Source organism: Anomaloglossus baeobatrachus, chromosome 7 (assembly GCF_048569485.1).
Source record: "Anomaloglossus baeobatrachus isolate aAnoBae1 chromosome 7, aAnoBae1.hap1, whole genome shotgun sequence".
Taxonomy (NCBI): domain Eukaryota; kingdom Metazoa; phylum Chordata; class Amphibia; order Anura; family Aromobatidae; genus Anomaloglossus; species Anomaloglossus baeobatrachus.
Genome location: NC_134359.1, coordinates 163,754,107 through 163,779,074, shown reverse-complemented (window position 1 = coordinate 163,779,074; position 24,968 = coordinate 163,754,107). Strand labels below are relative to the sequence as shown.

Sequence of the window (24,968 nt, the reverse complement as noted above, 5' to 3'; positions counted from 1 at the left end):
AGCCGCAGGAGCGAGGAACATCTCCTACCTGCGTCCCGCCGCCAATGCGGAACGAAGGAGGTGGGCGGGATGTTTACGTCCCGCTCATCTCCGCCCCTCCGCTTGTATTGGCCGACTGCCGTGTGACGTCGCTATGACGCCGCACGACCCGCCCCCATAGTAAGGAGACGGGTCGCCGGCCAGAGCGATGTCGCAGGGCAGGTAAGTCCGTGTGAAGCTGCCGTAGCGATAATGTTCGCTACGGCAGCTATCACCATGATATCGCATGTGCAATGGGGGCGGGTACTATCACGCTCGGCATCGCTAGCATCAGCTAGCGATGTCGCAGAGTGCAAAATACCCCTAAGAGTAACTTCTTTAAACCCCACTTGGGTCATTGGGAGTCCATTGGCTGCAATTATGGTAAGGCCAGAATCTGGCGGGATAAGGTCATCAGCAGACTAGTAACGCTTATACAGTACATAGGGTATAGTCGTTACCTGCGAGCCGGTGTCCAGAAGTGCAAACGTGGGGATCCCATCTACGGTGAGGGAGATGCTGGGGTGGCCTCCGACATACCACTCACGCCAATCAGCTGGGCCTTGTTGATCTATTCCTGAGGATTGGCCCTAGGCCTCAGGGGTTGCTCGTTTAAAGGACACAGACGGGCGTAATGGTCGGTCTTGTTGCACCTGTAACAAACGGGTTGTCCATACCGGTTGCTGCTCCTTCTCTGCATCCAGGGGATGTCCTCATGGCTGTCGGTGAGCTGGATCTTCTCCGCCGGCTTGGTCTTTGGCTGGAGCTGCATGGCCTCAAGGATCTTGGCAACGTCCCTGCTCAGCTGTTGAACTTGGGATGACAGATCACCGGGAGTTCCAGGGGGTGCTGCTAGCACTGCAGGTGCTGATAAAGCTAGTAGAGAAGGTTTCACCAGCAGGTGAGAGGTGTCAGCTGGCCAAGATGATGGTATAGAGTCACTGGCCTCAGGGGTCTGTTATGCCTTTATGGCCCGGTCCTTTAAGACTGCAAAGTTTAAGTCCGGATGCTCCAGGGCCCACAGCCGTAGCTGTTTGCGATCCTCTGCTGACCCCAGCCCCTGCAGGAACTGCTCCACAAGCATTTTATTGTTCTCCAGTTCATTTATAGGGTCTACTAGCTTTAGAGTGCGCAGAGCGGTTTGTAGTCTCAGGGCATATTCTCTAATACTGTCCTGGGGACGCTGCCTGCAGTTGTAAAATTGCATCCTTAGTTCCGCCTCTGTGCGGGTCTCAAAGGCTACTTGCAGCTTATCAAATATGGCGGGTACCGAGGCCTTATCCTCATCAGTCCATGTCTCTACCTCCTGCTCGGCTGCACCTGTCAGCTGTCCGAGCATCATGGATGTGCGCTGCTTGCCAGTCATTGCATACATATCGAGAACAGTACATATATTTTTCTTAAATACCTGCAGGGCATCATACTTGGGGCAGCCAGGTGGCACCGGGCACGTAAGGCAGAGTAATCGGCATAACTTGCGTGACCGCCGGGACTGCAGGGTCCACTGCTACTGCGACCGGAGTGGGGCCTGCTGCTTCTCAGTCATCCTGCACTGCTGCGGGAGCCGCGGCTCCGCCATAACCATCAGGCGCCGACATCCTTCTTGTCTTTCCCTCTTGGTTTTCGACAGCAGTCTCGCGGGACCCACTGTCCTTTGCGGCTTCCTGCTCTGGAGGTCACCGGGTTCCGCCTGCGTTCTTAGGGGGCGGGGCTTAGGACTCACACTCTTTTCAGGGATGACGATAGTGAAGTTGTTGTTTTTGGCGAAAAAATGGTGGGCAAGATGGCGGCAGTCCAAAATATTTCAGCGTTTCATGGGTTAACAGTCCAGGAAAGGCGCGCTTCACCCAGGTTAGTGGATGGGGTAAGTATCCTGTTCGTGATGCCAAGATTTGTCACGGGCGGAAGCGCAGACCACGTCAGGGGGGCTACTCAAGGCGCTCGGACCCGGGATCGTGGCTGTGGCTCGAGTGGCAGCCGGATCCGGGGTTCATGCACCAGCGCATTGCTCACAACTTATTAAAGGGGGCATTTACAGGGGAAGAGTTTGTCAGTGACGCCACCCGTGGGTTGCGGTGATAGTTTGATGACAGCGACGCTGCCTTGGTATGGGGGCACCCGGGGCTGATGGAGCGGGGCAGCAGGATTGTATCCCCTCCACGGGGAGGGGAGGTGTTGTCCCGGGGCCCAGGTGTAGGTGGTGTGCAGTGCGGGGGCGCCGTCTGCAGGCTGGACCAGATGACACTGGTGTACTCACTGTTTAGAAATAAATCACTCAAAGTCCAAGTAGTAAACCAAGTGCCGGATACCGGTAGCCTCCGGAGGGGTGTGCTCGGGTCCCACACACCGGTTGACAGGACGGGGGCCCTTCCTCCTGCACTTCAGTGTTTTGTGTTGTGTGTTGACTAGTCCGCATGAAACGGGAAAAGTCCGCTCCCGGTGTCTGTTACGGGGGGACCGGCGGATTAGGACCAGGGGGTATATATCCCAATCGCCAGTCGGGGCCCACCGTGCTCCAGATGGCAATGGAGCTGCTGGCACCTTGTGGGTTAGGCGGAGACTATAGAGCTGGACGGCTCTGAGATAACCCAGGGAACCGGTAACGTGTGTAGGGACACGTCAGACCGGACGACAACCCAGTTAGCGTTTCGGTGGAGCGGACGCTACTCTGACCACCTGTGTAGGGAACACGTCAGGCCGGATGGTAACCAGTTAGCGTTGACCGAGAAGACCGCTGTGACAGCGCCCTGTCGGCCACGTGTGTAAGACACGTCAGGCCGAGCGGTCCTCCGATTAGCGTTTCTGGCCACCACTCGACTGGCCACGTGTGTAAAGGACACGTCAGACCAGGTAGTCACACCAGTAGCATTTGACTGGGAAGCCGAGGAGGATAATAGGGTTCACACACCCAATCCAGGAACACCCTGTTAACTTCACAGGGGTTCTGGGGTGCGCTGTCCGTGCGCATAGAGGGAACAACCGGACAGGTGGCGCAGCAGGTACACTGTCCGTGTGCGTAGAGGGCACTCTCGGACAGGTGACGCAACAGGTATTCTGTCCGTGTGCGTAGGAGGCACAACTGGACAAGTGACGCAGCAGCCGCAGCCCAGTTAATGCCACTGGACTGCTCTAGCACAACAGGAACGGTAGCAAGGAAGCACGGCGCCTGACCCTCGTGCTGAGCCACGAATCTTGGCGTGACAGGCACCGTTCGCCTAGCCCTACCTACCGCTTCCAACAAGGCTTATGCCACCATGAACTCTAAATGAAGACTGCGCACCTCCATGTTGTCTCCAGCCCCTTTTATAACCTGGGTCCGCCTCAAACCCAGGGTGGAACCACCAAGGTCCAATAGCAGAGTGCCATGTCATCAGTGACGTCACATGCGACCTATCCGGAACCGCCACGTCATTGATGACCTCATGGCAGCCACGCCCCAAACACTTCACCAGTCATTGTCTGATGACCAATGGTGAGGTGCCAGATCATAGGGGCGGGCCTCTGCGAGTTAGTCCGAAGTTGCACGTCATCAGGACACCTGACACCCTTTGCCCTATCAGGGCCTGCCACCTCACGAACATGCTCAGTGAGGTCCTTACCGGACCTAGCCTCTGATGCACTAAGTGCCTGAGCATGCTCAGTAGCCTGAGCAACAGGCTCAGAAAGCAGACTATCAGTTTGAGCATGCTCAGTAGGCACATCCCAGAACTTAGACACAGCACGAAGTCCAAGTACCTGTGCAAAGAGGCTGTTAGGGTTAGTTGTGGGAGCATGCTCAGTAGCCTGAACTGAGGACTTAGTCTCAGAAATAACACAATCAGGCTGAGCATGCTCACTAGGCAAAACACCGGGCTTAGACTCTGACTGGGGTAAATCGGCGCACGCATGCGCACTAGCCGCTAGAGTTGAGCGCGGTTCGCGGTTCGAGGTTCTCCAGTTCGTGGCTCGAGTGATTTTGGGGGCTGTTCTAGATAGAACTAGAACTCGAGCTTTTTGCTAAAGCTCGATAGTTCTAGATACGTTCGAGAACGGTTCTAGCAGCAAAAAGACCAGCTAATTACTAGCTGGCTTTCCACTGTAATAGTGTAAGTCACTCTGTGACTCACACTATTATGAAATTTCAGTGTATAGTTTGCGGGAACAGCGCATTCAGATCACTGCTGTATGGATAATGGCGATCGCCAATCTTTTTTTTTTCCTTGTCTTCCTTCCCTAAGCGCGTGCGTGTAGTGGGGCGGGCCAGCATGTCAGCCAATCCCAGACACACACACAGCTAAGTGGACTTTTAGCCAGAGAAGCAACGGCATGTGTGATAGGATGTCCATGTCACATGTCCCTGCATTATAAAAACGAGTATCTGCCCGTCCGGACGCCATTATCTCTTCTGCATCCTTGGTGTCAGTCACCGCTGGTGCAGTGCCTATCTCCGATACTGCTGTGTACGCTCTATACACAGCGCTGTACAGCATAGGGATAGCACTTTCTATCAGTCCTTTTAAGGGCTAATACCGGCAGGGTCAGAGCCATAGGTGACAGGTCCGTGAAAACAGAGTTTAACAGCTACGCAAGATGACAGCGTCTGTGTAGCTAAGGTCAGGGATTTCCTCGCTGCATTTCCCCATTAGGAGGGATAGAAAGGCAGGCTTCCTTTCCTCTACCCAGAGACCCACAACCCTGCCACTGTACCCCCCTGCCCTTTGCACACTCAAACTCATTGTTACTAAGCCATTATACTAGCAAACACTGAGTAAACTTAGTGGCATCCTAAACGTGGCTGTTGGGCTTCTGTATTGTCCCACTAGCGCAAAGATATTTGCAGCACGTCTGCCTGCATTACACACTCAAACTCATTGTTACTAAGCCATTATACTAGCAAACACTGAGTGAACTTAGTGGCATCATAAAAGTGGCTGTTGGACTTCTGTATTGTCCCACTAGTGCAAAGATATTTGCAGCATGTCTGCCTGCATTACACACTCAAACTCATTGTTACTAAGCCATTATACTAGCAAACACTGAGTGAACTTAGTGGCATCCTAAAAGTGGCTGTTGGACTTCTGTATTGTCCCACTAGTGCAAAGATATTTGCAGCACGTCTGCCTGCATTGCACACTCAAACTCATTGTTACTAAGCCATTATACTAGCAAACACTGAGTGAACTTAGTGGCATCCTAAAAGTGGCTGTTGGACTTCTGTATTGTCCCACTAGTGCAAAGATATTTGCAGCACGTCTGCCTGCATTGCACACTCAAACTCATTGTTACTAAGCCATTATACTAGCAAACACTGCTGCCAGTTTAAGGGCCGTAGTTGCATTGTCAGGGATAATTATTGTTGTTTATTCTGCTGTTAATAAAGATAGACCACCGCTGCAATCTACACCACCTCTCAATTTTTACTACCACATTTTAAGTGCACAATCTTGTCGCAATCAAAATGAGTGGCAAAATGACACATGCTGGTGGAAAGGGGAAGAGGCGTGTTGTAAAAGGAAAAAAAGTGTTTGTCCGTGGGGAAGGTGGCAAAGCTCCATTAACATCTGCTGAAGATAGACCATCTTCCAGCAAAAGTAAGATGTCTACTACTTACCGTGGACAATCCGATGTGCTCCCTTTTTTACGGACACAAACAACTGGAACAAAGGTAGATGATGGCCAAAAAAGGAAAATGCTTGAATGGATCTCAAGTGGTCCAACAAGTGCTCTCTCCGCCACCTCAACTACCGCATCCAAAAAACACCAGTCCTCTGAGTTGTCATCCCAATCAAACTTGCTTTCTCCCAGCTCTTAAGTCTCCATCCGCCCTGCACAGTATGGTGGAACTGAGATGGCTGAGTCTGCAGAGCTGTTCAGTCACACTATAGCCTGGGAATCAGAGGTCTGCTCCCAAGCTACAGTGAGTACCGACCAGGAAATGGTCTGCAGTGATGCCCAGAACCTTTGTGACTCTGATTCAGGCCGTGAGGACCAAGTTTCTGAGCATAATGTTGACCCTTTTTCACAAACTGTAACACCTGTTGTTATAGACAATGAGGAACATACTGATGACGATGAGACGCAGATACCAGATTGGGATGACAACTTAAATTTTCGGTCAGGGCAAGAAGAGGCTCGGTCTGAGGGTGAGGGGAGTGCAAACACAACAATTGATGAGGAAGTTCTAGATCCCACCTACTGTCAACCCACAGTCAGGCCCTCGAGGAGGTCAACAGAGACGGTGGAGGAGGATGCAACTGACGACGAAGTTACCTTGCACCTTCCTGGACAGAGTAGGAGTACTGGTAGCACGTCTACAACTGCATCCTCAGCCACCACTGTGCCTCTGAGCACTAGTCAGGGTGGATCAGCAGGTCGCATGCCCTCTAAGCCTTGCCTAGCCTGGTCCTTTTTTGACATAGCAAAAGATCGCCCAAATTATGTGATCTGTAAAATTTGTCATGATTCTGTTAGTAGAGGGCAAAACCTCAGCAGTTCGACAACTTCTTCCATGAATCGTCACATGAATAAATATCATATGTCCCGGTGGGAAGCTCACCGTGCTGCAATGCGGCCTAGCGGAGCGAACCATCCACCGCCTGTCCCTTCTAGTGCATCCGCGCGCTCTTCATCTTCTAGGACTGTGGGGACAGCTGTCACACCTGGTTTTCCACGCACAACTTCCAACCACTGTAACCGCAACAGTCAGTTAGCTCTCTCAGACATCGATAGCACCAACGTTGGATGAAGGCGACATCATGCCTGCACTTTCCTCACAAAGCTGCATTTTTCCAGGGACACACTACTCAACACCGTCTACACATAGCAGCCAGATCTCTGTCCCTCAGATGTGGACAAATAAAAGGCCGTTTCCTGCGACCCATGACAAAGCTAAGAGGTTGACTTTATCCCTCTGTAAGCTCTTGGCTACCGAAATGCTGCCTTTCCGCCTAGTGGACACACAGGATTTTAGAGACCTTATGTCTGTCGCTGTGCCCCAGTACCAGATGCCCAGTCGCCACTACTTCTCTAAGAAAGGTGTGCCCGCGCTACACCAGCATGTCGCACACAACATCACCGCTTCCTTGAGAAACTCTGTGTGTTAACGGGTGCATTTCACCACCGATACTTGGACCAGTAAGCATGGACAGGGACGTTACATGTCGCTGACTGGGCACTGGGTAACTATGGTGATAGATGTTGAAGGGTCTGCTGCACAAGTCTTGCCGTCCCCAAAACTTGTGTGTCAATCCTCTGCCTGTCCAAGTTCCTCCACTGCTTCTGCCTCCTCCACCTCATCTGGGTCCTCCACCTCCGCCCCAAGCCTGCCTGGTCAGGCCACCAGCGTTCTAACAGCGCAGAAGGAATCACGCACCCCTCATTACTATGCTGGCAGCGGAGCGCAACGGCATCAGGCGGTCTTTAGCTTGACATGTCTTGGGAATAGGAGTCACACAGCTGAGGAGTTGTGGTCAGCTCTGCGGTCCGAGTTTAATAAATGGTTGTCTCCACTCAACCTGCAGCCTGGTAAGGCCGTGTGCGACAATGCTGCAAACCTGGGTGCGGCCCTTCGCCTGGGCAAGGTGACACACGTGCCTTGTATGGCTCACGTGTTGAACCTTGTTGTCCAGCAATTTTTAATACACTATCCCGGCCTAGATGGCCTTCTGACCAGGGCACGAAAACTGTCTGCTCACTTCCGCCGTTCAACCGCCGCAGCTGAGCGACTTGCATCGCTCCAGAAGTGTTTCGGCCTGCCGGTTCATCGCCTGAAATGCGATGTGCCGACACGCTGGAATTCAACTCTCTCCACGTGTTACAGCGAATGTGGCAGCACCGCCGAGCCCTGGTGCAATACGTCATGACGTATAGCCTGGGCCAACGAGATGCAGAGGTGGGGCAGATCACCCTGATGGAGTGGTCTCAGATCAAGGACCTATGCACCCTTCTGCAAAGTTTCGACATGGCGACGAATATGTTTAGCGCTGACAATGCCATTATCAGCATGACAATTCCAGTCATTTACATGCTGGAGCACAGGCTAAACACTATTCGGAGTCAGGGGGTGAGACAACAGGAAGGGGAGGAACTACAGGAGGATTCATATGCGCAAGACACAACAACATCACCAAGGTCCAGACCATCAGGTCCAGCAGGCGAAATGTTGAGGAAGGTGCAGGAGAACATGAAGAAATGGAGGACGAACTGTCCATGGACATGGAAGACTCAGCGGATGAGGGAGACCTTGGTCAAATTTCAGTTGAAAGAGGTTGGGGGGAGATGTCAGAGGAAGAAAGAACGGTTAGCACCTCTATGCCACAAACACAGCGTGGACTTGGTCCGCATGGCTGCGCAAGACACATGAGCGCCTTCTTGCTGCACTACCTCCAACATGACCCTCGTATTGTCAAAATTAGAAGTGATGATGACTACTGGCTTGCCACATTATTAGATCCCCGGTACAAGTCCAAATTTTGTGACATAATTCCAGCCATAGAAAGGGACGCACGTATGCAGGAGTATCAGCAGAAGCTGTTACTCGATCTTAGCTCGGCTTTTCTACCAAACAACCGTGCAGGTGCAGGAAGTGAATATCCCAGTTGTAACTTGACAAACATGGGACGGTCTCGTCATCTTCAACAGTCTACCCATACCAGTAGCACCGTATCTGGTGCTGGTAACAGCAATTTTATGGAATCTTTTCATAATTTTTTTAGACCCTCCTTTGCAAGGCCACCAGAGACAACAAGTCTGACACATAGTCAACGGCTGGAGAGGATGATACAGGAGTATCTCCAAATGAACATTGATGCCATGACTTTGCAAATGGAGCCTTGCTCATTTTGGGCTTCAAATCTTGAAAAATGGCCAGAGCTCTCAACTTACGCCTTGGAGATTTTGTCGTGTCCAGCTGCCAGCGTTGTCTCTGAACGTGTCTTCAGTGCTGCTGGGTGTGTGCTGACAGATAAGCGCACGCGTCTGTCCAGTGAAATGTGGACAGACTAACGTTCATCAAAATGAACAAGTCATGGATCCACAAGGAATTTACTACCCCTGTGTCATCCTGGGGAGAGTAAATGCTTGTGGATTTGGAATGTGCTTGATGCAAATCAAAACATCCTGTTTGCAACTAGGGCACAACTGCTGCCACTGATGGGGTGTCTGTGTGGCCCAATTTTTGGAAAAAAGGGAGACTCCGCTTGGAGTAACCCTTGCTTGCTGTGTTTTTTAAAAGGAGCCAAGATGAACAAGTCATGGTTCAGCAAAGACTTTGCTACCTACCCCGGTGTCATCCTGGGGACGGTTAAGAATGGCGTATTTTTTAATGTGCTTGATGCAAATCTAGCTGTGAAGTGTATAACTGGGGCACAACTGCTGCCACTGAAGGGGTGGGTGTGTGTGGGGCCCAATTTTTGGAAAAAAGGGAGACTCCGCTTGGAGTAACCCTTGCTTGCTGTGTTTTTTAAAAGGAGCCAAGATGAACAAGTCATGGTTCAGCAAAGACTTTGCTACCTACCCCGGTGTCATCCTGGGCACGGTTAAGAATGGCGTATTTTTGAATGTGCTTGATGCAAATCTAGCTGTGAATTGTACAACTGGGGCACAACTGCTGCCACTGAAGGGGTGGGTGTGTGTGGGGCCCAATTTTTGGAAAAAAGGGAGACTACGCTTGGAGTAACCCTTGCTTGCTGTGTTTTTTAAAAGGAGCCAAGATGAACAGAGCTGGGATCAGGAAGGACTTTGCTACCTACCCCGGTGTCATCCTGGGGACGGTTAAGAATGACGTATTTTTGAATGTGCTTGACGCAAATCTAGCTGTGAAGTGTACAACTGGGGCACAACTGCTGCCACTGAAGGGGTGGGTGTGTGTGGGGCCCAAAAAAATAGGAGACTCCGCTTGGAGTCACCTTGCGGTGTTTTCCATGATTTTAGAAGGGCGTGCCATGCCTATATCTGTGTCTCCTCCTCTTTTTCCTTGTCCAGCTCTTTTGTTTTTGCATGAGTATATGTCCTTGTCACTTTCCCATGTGTTTGTGTTGTGTTGTGAGTTGTTTGTCACCTTTTGAACACTTTTAAGGGTGTTTTCTAGGTGTTTTTATGTGTTTGTGAATGCATGCCATTGTTTCCTATGCGGTTCGAGTTCGGTTCATCGAACGTTCGACGAACTGAACTCCAACGGGACCTCCGTTCGACGAGCCGAACCACGACCGGTTCGCTCATCTCTACTAGCCGCCTCTCCACACTTTGACGTGGTGGAAGGAGCAGCCAACTGGATGACCCGAGGCACGGCCAAGAACGGCAGCCAGCGCCTGGGCGCAACAGGAACCACAGCAGGCTGCTTGCGGCTATAGCGGCGCCGGTTCGTAACAGTGTCTTTGCTGTGGGAGCTGTTTCCCGCGAGATCTGACCCTTGGGATTTTTGCAGGCACTTGCAGACGCCCTAGCGGAGGGGAAGAGATGAGCGGGACGTAAACATCCCGATCACCTCCTTCCTTCCACTTTGCAGCTGGAACGCAGGTAGGAGATGTTCCTCGCTCCTGCGGCTTCATACACAGCGATGTGTCCTGCCACAGGAACGAGGAACAACATCGTACCTGTCGCTGCTGCTAAATGATGGAAATGTTGGACCCTACACCGATCATATGATAACGACGCATTTGTGCTCGTTAATCGTATGTAAAAGGATTTGCACACTATGATATCGACAGCGACGCCAGATGTGCGTCACTTTCGATTTGACCCCACCGACATCGCACCTGCAATATTATAGTGTGTAAAGCCCGCCTTAGTGTATGTAAAATTTTGACTTTTCAGAAAGTAATAAAAATGCCTTAAAGCATTCTCTCTCATTATTATGGCATTTGACAAATTTAAATAATTTTGGTAATCCTAATTGAAGTAAAACGGATAAGGTTTGTTCTGATTTCATGTAAGATAGTGAGAAAAACATGCATGCGTGTCCTTATTAGATAATGTATGTAAACGTCTCGTTTCAACTGTACATATATACACAGCTTTACAGTATATATTAGATTTTACCTCTGATATTTGTAGCTCATTCCCATGTTTAGATGAGGAATGCACACATTTTTCACCTTGTGCATGTATGTCCCCCTCTCTTTTTTGTTTCTGCCACAGTAACACCATGTTTTGTCATCAATTTTATTTGTTTCAATAAAATATATATTTTTAAAAATTATTATTGGTATTCTCAGTGATTCTCCCCTATGTGCAAGAATGGACCACAACATTACCCCTGGAGACGATGTCTGCCCCATCCACAAAGAGATCTGTAGCACCCAAGGGACAGGGTGTGTCAGGCACAGGGTCTCGTACCTGAGTTACTCGTCACCGGGCTGGTGTGATGGTCTGGGATGTCGCGGTGGCCCGGCTTTGTGCCCCGAGGTGTACACCAATAAAGAGGGAAGATAATAGGGGTAGTAGTAGGATAAATGTCATGACGCCACCTGTGGTATACGGCCAGAGATAAGCCACCGCTGCTGTTGCTGTACTCCGGGGCAGATGGTAATAGCAGGAGAGATGGTGTCACTCCTCACAGGTGGAGCGGGACCTGGGGAGGATGATGAGGGGAGTAGTGATGGCGATGGCCTTTGTCGCCAAAGCGTGGGGCGGTGGCGCCTGTAAAAAGAGTCTGAGTCAGTTGCTGCGGTTAAAGGTGTCTTTACTCACTCTTTGTGCTGTAGTACCGGTCACCCTCTGTAATGTGCCCCGTCGACCTCGAATAAGTTAGAAGTCACCGGTGTTTCAAACAAGAAAGTCTTTTTTCAGAGTTGCCCTTCCAGCCGTAAAGAACCTGGGCTGAGAGCTCCGCTCCAAGCCTCAGGCCCCGTGATGAGAAGAGAAGAAAGTGGTGATGTTGTAGTGTCCCAGAACTGGTGTCCCGGGTCAACTCACTCGTGATTGTGTAAGTTTGCTCTTATTTTTACCCCAAGGGGAACCCGCCCTCCAGGTGGTTGTCCTAGTGACCGGGACAGTCCAAAGCTTTGTGTTGGCCAATCCTCTGCCTACCCTAGTCCAGCTCCCCTGTCAGAAGGCTCCTAAGCTTTATGTGAGGTGTGAATATGGAACACCGGTGATTAACCCCCTCCTTACCCGAGGCGAATACTGCACCTGAAATGAGATGCAGTAATCTGTGGCGACTGAAGCCTCAGAGGCACCACTGATGGACAGCTTATTAAATAAAAGAATGTGTCCCTTGGAGGGTATTATACAGAGAACAAAACAGAGGATATTTCCCCCAGCAAGTGAAGAGATCTTTGGAGCATATTATGCAGGTGATTCTGTAACTGGTACAGAGCTTAGTTGAAGAACCTCTTAAGACTGAGTGTGCCAATGCTCCTGTTCCACTATGTGCAAGGGCGGACCCCAAAATTACCCCTGTGGGCTCTCTGAAACACAGTAGAAGTGACTGTGAGGAGGGCCTCAGAAAACATTGTGCTACCATTGGTAAGGACTGGCACTCCTAGGATGATAAAGCCAATGCACAATGCGCAAGGCCAGACAAACACATATAATCCTGTGGGGTATACTTATATTGTGATGAGTATCAAGACATGGTATAGAAAGAGAAGGAGGAGTAGGATCTGAAAAACCAAGTAAAACAAATATACCCTTGTTTGGAAGAAAAAGGATTCACGTTAATACAACTTACAAAATTGACACGTTAATACAACTTACAAAATTGAACATTTTGGGTGAATTTAGATTTGCTTGGTGTCATCTGGTGGGGTGATAAGATCTGAGGAAATCCAGCCCTTTTATTATAAGAGTTAGCCAGTCTACATTTACTTTTGACTGGCGGCGGCGTATATCTGTTATGATAGACTTGGCGTCACTAAAAACAGGTCAGCACCTCCAAGGCATACAAAGAGAGTTTGTGATATGTGTACAGCTTGGACACCCTATAGTTATATGGCACTGAGTAATCATGGAGGGTACTGGTACTGTCACCTGGTTACTCCTTCACCCTCTTTGTCAACGTCTCCCTCTGTGTCAGATTACATGGTTTGAGGGAACTGTGCCAGGTCTTGTGCATTGTTTCCCTGCTTGTGTTGTGTAGCACCCCTGCAGTACCAGATGCCACAAATGTAAGCCGTGGAAACCCAAACCCCAGAATATCCGTGCCAGTAAGTACACCAGCACCTTCAGGCCACATACACAATCCCGACACCAAGCTGGGAGACTGCCTAGTAACAGGAAAAAGGGGAGGGCATTGATTGGATGTAGCCTCCCAGCCTGTAGGGAGAGACCCAGTGAGGAGGAGGGGCCAATGGTCAGTTGGGAAGCTGGCAGGAAGTGTGTAGTCACTTGAGAAAGGAGTCTCTAGGGAGGAGGAGAAGGAGAGAGGAGTGAAGTAGAGGAGTTGTGAGGAGAAAGAGTAAAGTACAGAAAGGGAACTGTAGAGACAACGGAGAGCTGTAAAAAGGAGTGAGAACTGTGGAGTACATAACCATGACTCCAGGCACCGTGGGTTACCTGTGGAAGCAGCAGACTCCAGGAACCACAGAGGGCCTGTGTAAGTTCGGAGCCAAGGCTCACGGGACTCAGCACAAGGCAGGGTTCAGACCCTAGGACAGTGGGACACTTTATGGTCAGCTGTTAACTCTGCCGGGCGAGAAGATCTCCAGGGTCAATCGCCAACCTAAGAAAGCCTGAAGCACAAGCAGAAAAGAGGGGACCAGGGACTGAACCCCTTAAATAGTCCAGGTTGCCTGCATTAGGGCCCAGAGAGAAAAGAAGGGACTTCCAGGTAGCCCCAGGCCATGGGAGACCAATCACAACAAGTGTACATGGAGGACAGCCATCCCAGGTCAAGCTGGCATGGCGAACAAGTGGAGCGGGTACACCTGGAACCGGCACCCATGGTTCCAGTACCAAAAGTAAACAAGGCAAGTTAAACTGCAACTCTGGTGTGGATTGTTTCCTTGACGACGTGCACTCACATAGACTGCTCCCCACTACAACCACCATCATCCACTGCTAGGGCCTGTCCCTGCTTGCGGTGGTCTCTAACCATTCAGGCTGCATCACTTCATCAGCCCCAGCAGAAACCTTCAGCGGCGGACCCAAATAACCTGGCCGCACACCGCAAGTGGCATAGTCGTCAAACCCTTTTATTGTTTTCTTTTATTTATACCAAAACCCCCTTTTTTCTTTCCTGGGGGATGGTACCCCAAGGGCCCCGGTACCGGGCCGCGACCACGACTGACCCCACCGAGCACTACAGAGCCTGGGACCCATTACCCCACAGCCCTGGGGCATCACAGTTGCACCTAGTCTGTGTGTCCCTTCTCTCTAATCCTTGGTTGGCCAAACAAGGGAGAGCTCTGAACAGACAAAAAGATGGTGTTGGTAGTCCCCTCTGTAGCGCAGACAAGCAACTACTGTTCCTTCTCCTCCTCCTAATCCTCCTCCTATTTATATCACAACCTTGGCTGAAAATATGGAATGGCTGGGCAATATTACCCAGTGTAAGTTTTTGCTCCATGGCCACCTGATCTGCATGCAAAGCTTCCTCTTTCAGAGTAAGCAGCGAGCTTTTCAGTAAAAACATCACCAGAATGGTTAAACTAATTATGGCATCATAATCATCACCACTGACCATCTTGGTGGAGTCCTCAAACTTTTGGGGAACCTGACAGATGTCAGATATTCATGCCCACTTCGCAGTTGATATGTGCAGAGGCTCATTGGAAGTCCAATGGGAATGTTGGAGCTGGTAATCAACTACTGCCCTCTCCTGCTCACCAAGCATGGCCAAGACAGATAGGTACAGTCACTAGTATAGACAGGGACCACCGGGAAAGCTGAGGAAGACAACGTAGCCTGGATGAACAGGTACAGTCACTGGTGTAGACAGGGACCAATGGGATGGGTGCGGCAGATAGCATGGACAAGATGAAAAGGAATCGGGGGACTGGCAGGGCAAGAGAACAAGTATACTGACTTAGAGATGGACAGTGGACAAGGGGACCTGACAACTAGCTAGCAAAGGAACTGAACTCTAACTAACAACATTGCTCAGGCAGTGCCTAAAGTACCCAGTGTGTCTCAGTAATGGGCTGAGAGTCACTTTCAAGAAATGATGGGCTCAGGGGTGCACATAAAAATAATGGAGCCACATAGCATAATTTCTAATTGGGCCCCCCTTACAACAAAAATAAAATAATATTCGGCTGGGTCACAGAAGACCATACTTCACAACTTCAGAGCCCTTATTACAAAGTAATTTTCCTCATATTGAAGCCGCTAGATTTCCCTTTCATTCCAGCCAAAAAGTATGATGGCAACAAAAAAAGGGCCCCACAAACACTGTATGATACCCCACAGTAAATTCCTCCATAGTATCCTCCACATGCACAGTATGATGACCCTACTGTACCCCATTTCAACAACCCTCGCAATGAATGATGACCCAAACACAGTAAGATCCCCAACTGTGACCCCACACAGCCATCTATGCAGTATAATGGGCCTACATATACTAGTGCAAATATTTAACTTGTGCACATACCCTAAATTCTTCCTGGCAAGTACAAGTCCATCTCAATAAATTATATAGAATACCATCAAAATGTTAATTTATTTCAGTAATTCAATACAAAAAGTGAAACACATATATTATATAGAGTAATTACATACAGAGTGATCTATTTCAAGTGTTTATTTATGTTAATGATTATGGCTTACAGCCAATGAGAACTCAAAATTCATTATCTCAGAAAATTAGAATATTATATTAGACCAACTGAAAAAAAATATTTTAAACTCAGAAATGTTGACGCCTCCTGAAAAGTATGTAAAGTAAATGTACTAAATACTTGGTTGGGGCTCCTTTTGCATGAGTTACTGCATCAGTGCAGCATGTCATGGAGGTGATCAGCCTGTGGCACTGCTGAAGTGTTATGGAAGTCCTGGTTGCATTGATAGCAGCCTTCAGCTGCATTGTTGGGTCTGCTGTCTCTCATCTTCCTCTTGACAATAGCCCATAGATTCTCTATGGGGTTTAGGTCAGGTGAGTTTGCTGGCCAACCAAGCACAGTGATACTGTGGTTATTAAACCAGGTATTCGTACTTTTAGCAGTGTGGACAGGTGCCAAGTCCTGCTGGAAAATTAAATTTCCATGTCCTAAAAGCTTGTCTGCAGAGGGAAGCATGAAGTGCTTTAAAATTTCCTGATAGGCGACTGTGCTGACTTTGGTTTTGATAAAACACAGTGGACCTACACCAGCAGATGACATGGGTCCCAAAACCATTACTGATTGTGGAAACTTCACACTATATCTCAAGCAGTTTGGATTGTGTGCCTCTCCATTCTTCCTCCAGACTCTGGGACCTTGATTTACAAATGAAATGCAAAATTTACTTTCAGATGAAAACAACACCTTGGACCACTGAGCAACATTCCAGTTCTTCTTCTCAGTGGCCCAGGCAAGATAATTCTGGCGTTGACTTTTGGTAATGAGTGGCTTGACACAAGAAATGCGACAGTTATAGCCCATGTCCTGGATATGTCTTTGTGTGGTGGTTCTTGAAGCACTGACTCCAGCAGCAGTCCACTCTTTGCGAATCTCACCCAAATTGTTAACAATCCTATCAAGGCTGCGATTATCCCAGTTGCTTGTGCACCTTTTTCTACTACTCTTTTTCCTTCCACTCAACCTTCCATTAATATGCTTGGATACAGCACTCTGTGAACAGCCAGTTTCTTTAGCAAAGACCTTTTGTGGCTTACCCTCCTTGTGGAGTGTGTCAATGACTGCCTTCTGGACATCTGTCAAGTCAGCAGTCTTCCCCATGATTGTGGGCTCCTGTCTGTAGTATGCTGCTGTGCCCCAGGCACTTTGTGTGGGCCAGAAGACTTGAAATCCTCTGCCCGGCAGATTCTACTGGTAGGACTTGCAGTACCCACACAGGCTAGGGCTCCGCACCCTGCTTTGTGCGCTTGATCCTGAGGGAGCTATGGCGCAGCACTCTCCCCAGCAATTGTCTTCCACTGTTCCCGTGTCAGTCTCTTGTCTGTCTGTCTGAGTGTGTGTCTCTGTCACCTCACTCCCCCTTAGGATGCTCCACCCCCCGGGTTGCTGAACTAGTGGGTAGGAGGTTTCATACCTTATGATGGCCACCCCCAGGACCCTATACTAGCCCAGTCCCAGTGGGAGGGCAACTATCTATGTGTTGTGTGGAATATGGTGTTTACCGGCAATGACCTCTTCCATACCCAGGATGAATACTGCACCTCAGCTGAGGTGCAGTAACCTGTGGTGACTGAAGCCTCAGGGGCACCACATCAGTGGGCCCCAGAAGCTGCAGTGACAGATCATGTATTTCATCACTGCAGCCTCTCTATATAGCAGAGCTGGGATTGTCGTGCTATATATGTGAATTACGTTTGACCTGCAGAGATGTTTTTTGGGGTAATAAAGGAGTGAATGAGGGTGTCTGTATTTTTTATTTCAAATAAAAGATTTTTCTATGGGCTTATCTGTTTTCACTTACACAGTTAGTAATGGGTGTGTCTCATAGACTCCTCTCCAATAGTAATGTAGGGCTTGATGGCAGCTGTGATATTTGACAAATCATAGCTGTCATCAACCCCATATAATGCCCTCCAATCACAGCCATGCCAATACTTGACATGGCTGAGATGGGGCCATAAGTGCCCACATTGTAAAAGTTTGCTGATTGGCTGCTCTGCAACCTCTCAACAAGCTTTATTCAGATACAAAACCTGAAAATGAACCCTATTTACTGGTTTAAGGTCTGTTTTCGGGTCCAAGACCCGGTCATCTGGTGTCAGTCACAAATGCCTGAACTTAACCATTCTGGTCTGCTCATCCCTATTCGATAAACATTTTGTCACACAAGTCACATCAAAATGTATAAAAACTACTTCAGTCAAGAAACTAAGGTTTTGGTCATCGCAAATTATCAAAATTCAAGTTTTTTCTTCTTCAAAGCTGATTTGAAAATGTACTGGTAATTAGCAATCTGATTTGTTACCATGGGCAATAGTTTTTGATTGCGTAAGATAGATTTTGAACCGAATGTACCTTTAATTGAATAATAGTTAATTGCCTGATTTGGTTTTCAAAAGAAAAACATTATTACAATCCTTACACTTTTTTTAGGCCTGGAAGTGGTGTACAGTACATGGTTATAGAATAAACAAAGGATTCCATCTTACTTCAATACTTTCATTTAACAATTGCTGAAACTTCTCTAAGAATTTGTGTTTTAAGATCTTCTTTAGCTTGTGTGGAAGTGTTTCCCCTGGTTCAAGTGATCCCTGATGATAAAAAGATGAATATGATTAGTGACATATCATGATTTCTGCTGAAAGCATTTTGACTTTTATGTTACCTTGCCAATAAGAAAACAATGGGTTGTTTACCAAATAATAATAATAATTAATTTAAAAAAAAATTCTGACCTACTTATCCCCCGTCCCTCGCCCTGCTTCTCTGTAGTGCTGCCCTTTTACCCTGTCATTCTCTGAGCTTCCTCTTATGGTCAGGATATGGCATGTAGCTCCTTGTTAGCATGTTGCTCTGACGGTTTATTGGTATTATGTACAAACACAGTTTCTATATATTCAGTTCTGGCCGTACGGACATATGACGTCTGCTGCCAATCACTGGCATCAGCATTGACGAACTGTTCATGCTTACAGCCAGTGATTGACTGCAGCGGTCACATTTCCACATCATGGTAAGAGGAAGCTGAGAGGCCAGTAGCAGACGAAAGAAAGACTGCTGAGAAACGATGGAGAATTAAGTTCATTAATAATATATATTTAAAAATATCCTCAAACATTTTTTTTTATGCAAGAAATTAGTGATGGACAACCCTAGTAAGCAATTTATACTTTAATATTCACATACTTTGCTTTGGGATCAATGTAATATAGATATTGTTACAATCATTCAAGGCAAGTGATCATTCATTATACACAATTTTTCACCTCCAAATAAAAAGTGAATTCCTTGCAATTTCCAATATTTCATTATTGATAACTGTTAAAAAAGGACCAACTACCAGGGTTTTCATACATAAACTAAAGCCAGTGCTATACTGGCACTATCATGCTGATTCTAAACATACCTTTAATTGTGAGAACGGAAGTATTATCTCCAACATATATGGCAAAGAAAGTTTGTGAAATGCACTGTTATTTGACAAGTGGTGTAATAGAATATCTAATAGGTGGGTTGGGTTTAGCTGGTTATTCCTATCCCTGTGGGCCTGCCTGTCCTTCCACCCACCTGTCCTTCCTCTCTTCTTCCTCCCCCTTCTAATAATAATAATAATAATCTATATATATAATTGCCCTATTCCGTCTCTCTGTCTTTCTGTCCAAGAAATGACGTCATACGCTGAAACCGCATAACATACGCCCAGACAGCTCCAACAGGCCAAACAGCCCCCCACACACCCACCCCTCATTCCACCTCACCCCATCAGCAGCAGCCCTGCATCACATCCCCCACACACCCACACCTTACTCTACCCACACCCAATCAGCAGCAACGACCGCTCAATTAAGACATGCCCACTTGCCGAAACCCTGACAATGCCATGACGCAGCCGTCGGACAGGTACAAGGGACACCGCTATGGAAGCTCCCTACACCCGACGCGACGGAGCACAGTAAGCCCCGACCCATCATCACCACACACACGCAGGCACTACCGCACCCATCACCACTGCACACACCCCGTCATTACCGCTCCCATCATCACCGCACACACTGGCACTACCACACCCATCATCACCACACACACCACGGTACTACTGCACCCATCATCACCATGCACACACCGGCACTACCGCACCCATCATCACCGCACACACCCCGTCACTACAACCCCCATCATCACCGCACACACCCCAGCACTAGTGCACCCATCATCACCACACACATCCCGACACTACCGCCCCCATCATCAATGCACACACACCGGCATTACTGCACCGATCATCACCGCACACCGGCACTATCCACCCATCACCGCACACACCGGCATTACCTCAGTGATGTCCCCGCTAACAGTGCGACTCACTTCAGCTTCTGCGTGGAGCTCACAGAGAGCGACGGTGTTCTACTGCCGCTCCTGTCAGCTTTATGTAGCGGAGCTGAAAGCATCGTGGGACCTCTGTGGATTACATTGGACCTGCAGGGATATTTGGGGATTTTAATAAAGTGGTGAAAGATGGTGTTTTTTTGTTAATTATTCCAAATAAAGGATTTTTTGGATGTGTGTTTATTTACTTTAACTTACAGGTTAATCATGGAAGGTATCTCGGGGAGATGCCTGCCATGATTAACCTAGGACTTAGTGGCAGCTATGGGCTGCTGCCATTAACTCCTTATTAGCCCGATTGCCAACGCACCAGGGCAACTCAGGATGAGCTGGGTAGAGTCCCGGGACTGTCGCATCTAATGTATGCAGAAATTCCGGGACGCTGATGGCTGATCTGTTTAGGCTAGGGGCCTCCACATAACGTGGGGCTCCCCATCCTGAGAATACCAGCCTTCAGCTGTGTGGCTTGATCTTGGTTGGTATCAAAATTAGGGGGGACCGCACACCGGTTTTTTCAATTATTTATTTTTTTATTGTACTGCACGATATAGACCCGCCCATCGGCGGTTGTGAATGGTTGCAGTGAGACAGCTGTCACTCAGTGGGGGGCGTGTCTGACTGCAACCAATCATAGGCACCGGTGGGCGGGGGACGAGATGGAATAATTAGCGGCCAGCATTTTCAAAAGAGGAGAAGCCACCAGAGCAGTGTGACAGCTGTGCAGTGCTGCGCCGGTGATCAATGAGTATGAGAGAGGGGTTGAGAGAGGGGAGAGAGACCAGGAGTGATTTTAAACGATTTTGATCGTTCTGCTGGACATGCTGAGCCTGTTCTGTAGAACGTGATGGAATCAGTCACCGGATTCCGCTGCTTAGTGCATTGCGGCGGAATCCGCCACCATAGACAATCATTAGACACCTTGGCGGATTCTAACGGAATCCGTCAAGGTGCGTTATTTTCACGACCCAAAAAACGCTACATGCAGCGTTCCCTCCGCCCGACTCTGCGTCAAAATAATGACTCAGCATCGTCCAGCGGATGCAACGCAGACACTTGCGTTACGGTTCGTCGTCAATACAAGTGTATGGAGAATAGCGCAGTGCATTAACGGACTGCACTATTCTCCATAGCAGCAGATTGCGCTGAACGCAAGTGTGAAAGCGCCCTACGCCACAGAGACACAGAGAGACGGGAACCGGAGGAGATGCAGCTGCAGCATCGCAGGGCTTCCCCGCGCCACAGAATATATAGTACATAATTCTCTATGACCCTAATTGTGTGTCATCTCATTGCAATTAAAAACTGCTGTGTGTGGAGAGGGGTAACCAAGGACTTTCTTATATAGGAGATGGAAAAAACATGGCCAAAAGGGGTGGAGCTGTGTTCACATTCAGAAAAAAAACTTCATAATACCAAATAGGATAACTGAAGTGAGCACTAATATATTTTATGAGTGCAAGCCAAAAAATACATAGTACATAAAGATAAGGCTGCACATCAAAGTTAGATAATAGTATAATGCTATAAGCACACCAAAAAACATTGAGCTAGGGTCCCCAATATAGAGATATACCTTGACGAGGTTTTGGGGCTCAGTTACATTGATCAATGCGATTGCTAAATATCTCCTTTTTCCTAATATTCATGGCAGGTATGCATTTCATTATTCACACTTTCAAGTTAGCAAGTGGCATTTTTCATTGTATGCTTCAATGTTTTTCAGTGTGCTTATAGCATTATACTATTATCTAACTTTGATGTGTAGCCTTATCTTTATGTACTATGTATTTTTTTGGCTTGCACTCATAAAATATATTAGTGCTCACTTCAGTTATCCTATTTAGTATTATGAAATTTTTTTCTGAATGTGAACACAGCTCCGCCCCTTTCGGACATGTTTTTTCCATCTCCTATATAAGAAAGTCCTTGGTTACCCCTCTCCACACATAGCAGTTTTTATTTTAATTGCAATGAGATGACACACAGTTAGGGTCATAGAGCTAGGGACCCCAATATAGAGATATACCTTGACGAGTTTTTGGGGCTCAGTTACATTGATCAATGCGATTGCTAAATATCTCCTTTTTCCTAATATTCATGGCAGGTATGCATTTCATTATTCACACTTTCAAGTTAGCAAGTGGCATTTTTCATTGTATGCTTCAATGTTTTTCGGTATGCTTATAGCATTATACTATTATCTAACTTTGATGTGCAGCCTTATCCTTATGTTCCCCGCGCCACAGAGACCCATAGAGGGACGGGGACTGGAGAAGACACAGCTGCGGCATCGCAGGACTTCCCCACGCCACAGAGACACATAGAGGGACGGGGACAGGAGGAGATGCAGCTGTAGTACACTAGGAACCCAGCACTCCGGGACGCAGCTCTCCTACTAACCAACAATAAATGCAGGGGAAGCACATGGCTACTTAAAGATTAACACTGCTGTGAATGTGAAGGAGCCGCTCATTACTATTCATGAGCTGCTCATTACTATTCATGAGCGGCTACTTAACATTCACTGCAGTGTTAATATTTAAGTAGCCATGTGCTTCCCCTGCATTCATTGGTGGTAAGTGGGAGAGCTGCATCTGGAGTGCTCATGTGCCAATCATTACTATTTATGGCCAGCCGGAAATGAAGCCACACACACACACACCACGACTCACACACAGCCCAACACAAACACACACACCGGCACACACAAACCACCACGCACACTCCGCTGTGAAATACACACACACACAACCACCCACACACGGGCGCACACACACACAGCCGCACAGAAGGTCCCCAACACACACACGTCCCCCCTCAATCACACGCCCCCACACACACACCACGGCACACATACAAATACACACCGCACAAAACACCCCCTCACAACAAGCACACATCACCCCACATACACACACCATGCAACACAAACACCCCCACATACCAGGAAGGTGATCATACAAGGATGGAGACTATACCAGGATGGGACAGAGACCAGGATGCTGCATACATAAGTATCCTGCCTATACCATGATGGGGCCACATACCAGGATGGGGGCCACATACTAGCATCAACCCACTTACCAGGATGGGGGGCCATACAAGAATGGAGACTATACCTGGATGGGACACAGACCAGGATGCTGCATACACAAGGATCCTGCCTATACCACTATGGGGCCACATACCAGGATGGGGCCACATACCAGCATCAACCCACATACCAGGATGGGGGCCATACAAGGATGGAGACTATACCCGGATGCGACAAAGACTGCTGCATACACAAGGAACCTACCTATACCACGATGGGGGCACATCTCAGGATGGTGGCTACACCACGATGGGGGCACATACCAGCATGGGGCCACATCACAGCATCAGTCCATGTACAAGGCCAACTCACATTTCCCAACGCCACAGCCTGCAACTCACCGCCGGCCACAGTGGAAAAGCGGAGCGGACTCCGCACAGGAGCAAGCAGCTGGCAGACAAGTACAAGGGACATCTTAGGAAACATTCTGGATGGTGCCTATACAGGGAGGCTGCCTACACTAGATTGTGCACACAGACTAGGATGGGGGCACATGTCAGGATGGTGGCTGCACCACGATGGGGGCACATACCAGCATGGGGCCACATTAAAGCATCAGCCCGCATACCAGGATGAGGGCCATACAAGGATGGAGCCTATACCAGGATGGGACACAGTCCAGGATGCTGCATACACAAAGATCCTGTTTATACCACGATGGGGGGACAGTATATGTTGTACAAAAGCGATGATTCAGTGGATGAAGACAATGAGGACGAACGAGAGCACTATCCAGTTGAATTTTTAAATAGTCTAACGCCATCAGGAATGCCATCACACAGACTTCAATTGAAAGTTGGACCAATCATCATGTTGCTGCGCGATCTCAATACAAAAAAGGATCTCTGTAATGGAACTCGCCTTATTGTTACTAGAATGCATTCTCACGTAACTCAAGCCAGAGGAATCACTGTATCTGCACAAGGAGATGAAGTCTTCATTCCACGCATTGTTTTATGTCCTTCCGACACCCACCTTCCATTTAGGCTTCGTCGACGACAGTTTCCCCTCAAACCAGCATTTGCCAAGACAATCAACAAGTCACAAGGTCAAACTCTTCATTGTATTGGCATTTATCTCCCTGAGCCCGTTTTTGGACATGGCCAACTGTACATAGCCTTTTCACGAGTTCAAAAACGAGCCAACGTCAAAATGCAAGTTTTGGACACACCAATACAAGGCAAATTACTAAAAGATAGTGACAAGGTTTTCACACGCAATGTCGTGTACAAGAATATTTTTCAATGATATTGCTAAATCACACAGTATATTGTTAATGCAGTTAGTTCCCAACAATATTTAGTTACATACAGATACATCTTCATGTTAAACATTCACAATTTTTAAACAATAAAATTTATCTTTGACCAAAAATATATTGTGTCTTCCATCCATTATTAGTCAAAAATCATACATTAACTACACAATAAATTCTAGAATACCCAATGCATTAGAATCGGGCCACCATCTAGTAATAATAAAAACTACCCTGTTTCCCCGAAAATAAGACACCGTCTTATATTTTTTTTTGCCCTGAAAAAGCACTGTCTTATTTTCAGGGTGTGTCTTATTCTCGAGGAGACATGGTTGGGGGTAAGTTTACCCCCTACAAAAAGCAGACCCCCCATCCCAGGATCGTCATACTTACCAGCCCAGGGCATCTGTATGGCTCCCAGATCCTCCTGTGATCTCCCATCAGGTACGCTGCATGCCTCCCCTGCGTCTGGCTGACATCAGATCTCTCTCACACACACACACACACACACACACACACA

At 48.1% G+C, this 24,968-nt stretch overlaps 1 protein-coding gene across 5 annotated transcripts in view; it reads right to left on the bottom strand.

The window, feature by feature from the left end:
* The window catches only part of TRPM2 (transient receptor potential cation channel subfamily M member 2), a 2,537,250-nt gene that overhangs the window by 219,942 nt on the left and 2,292,340 nt on the right, over nucleotides 1-24,968 (bottom strand). For all 5 annotated transcript variants that reach the window (XM_075317785.1, XM_075317788.1, XM_075317787.1 and 2 more), the window contains one exon: nucleotides 18,203-18,304. In XM_075317785.1, coding sequence (XP_075173900.1) covers nucleotides 18,203-18,304 — 102 coding nt within the window. The remainder of the gene's footprint in view (nucleotides 1-18,202; nucleotides 18,305-24,968) is intronic.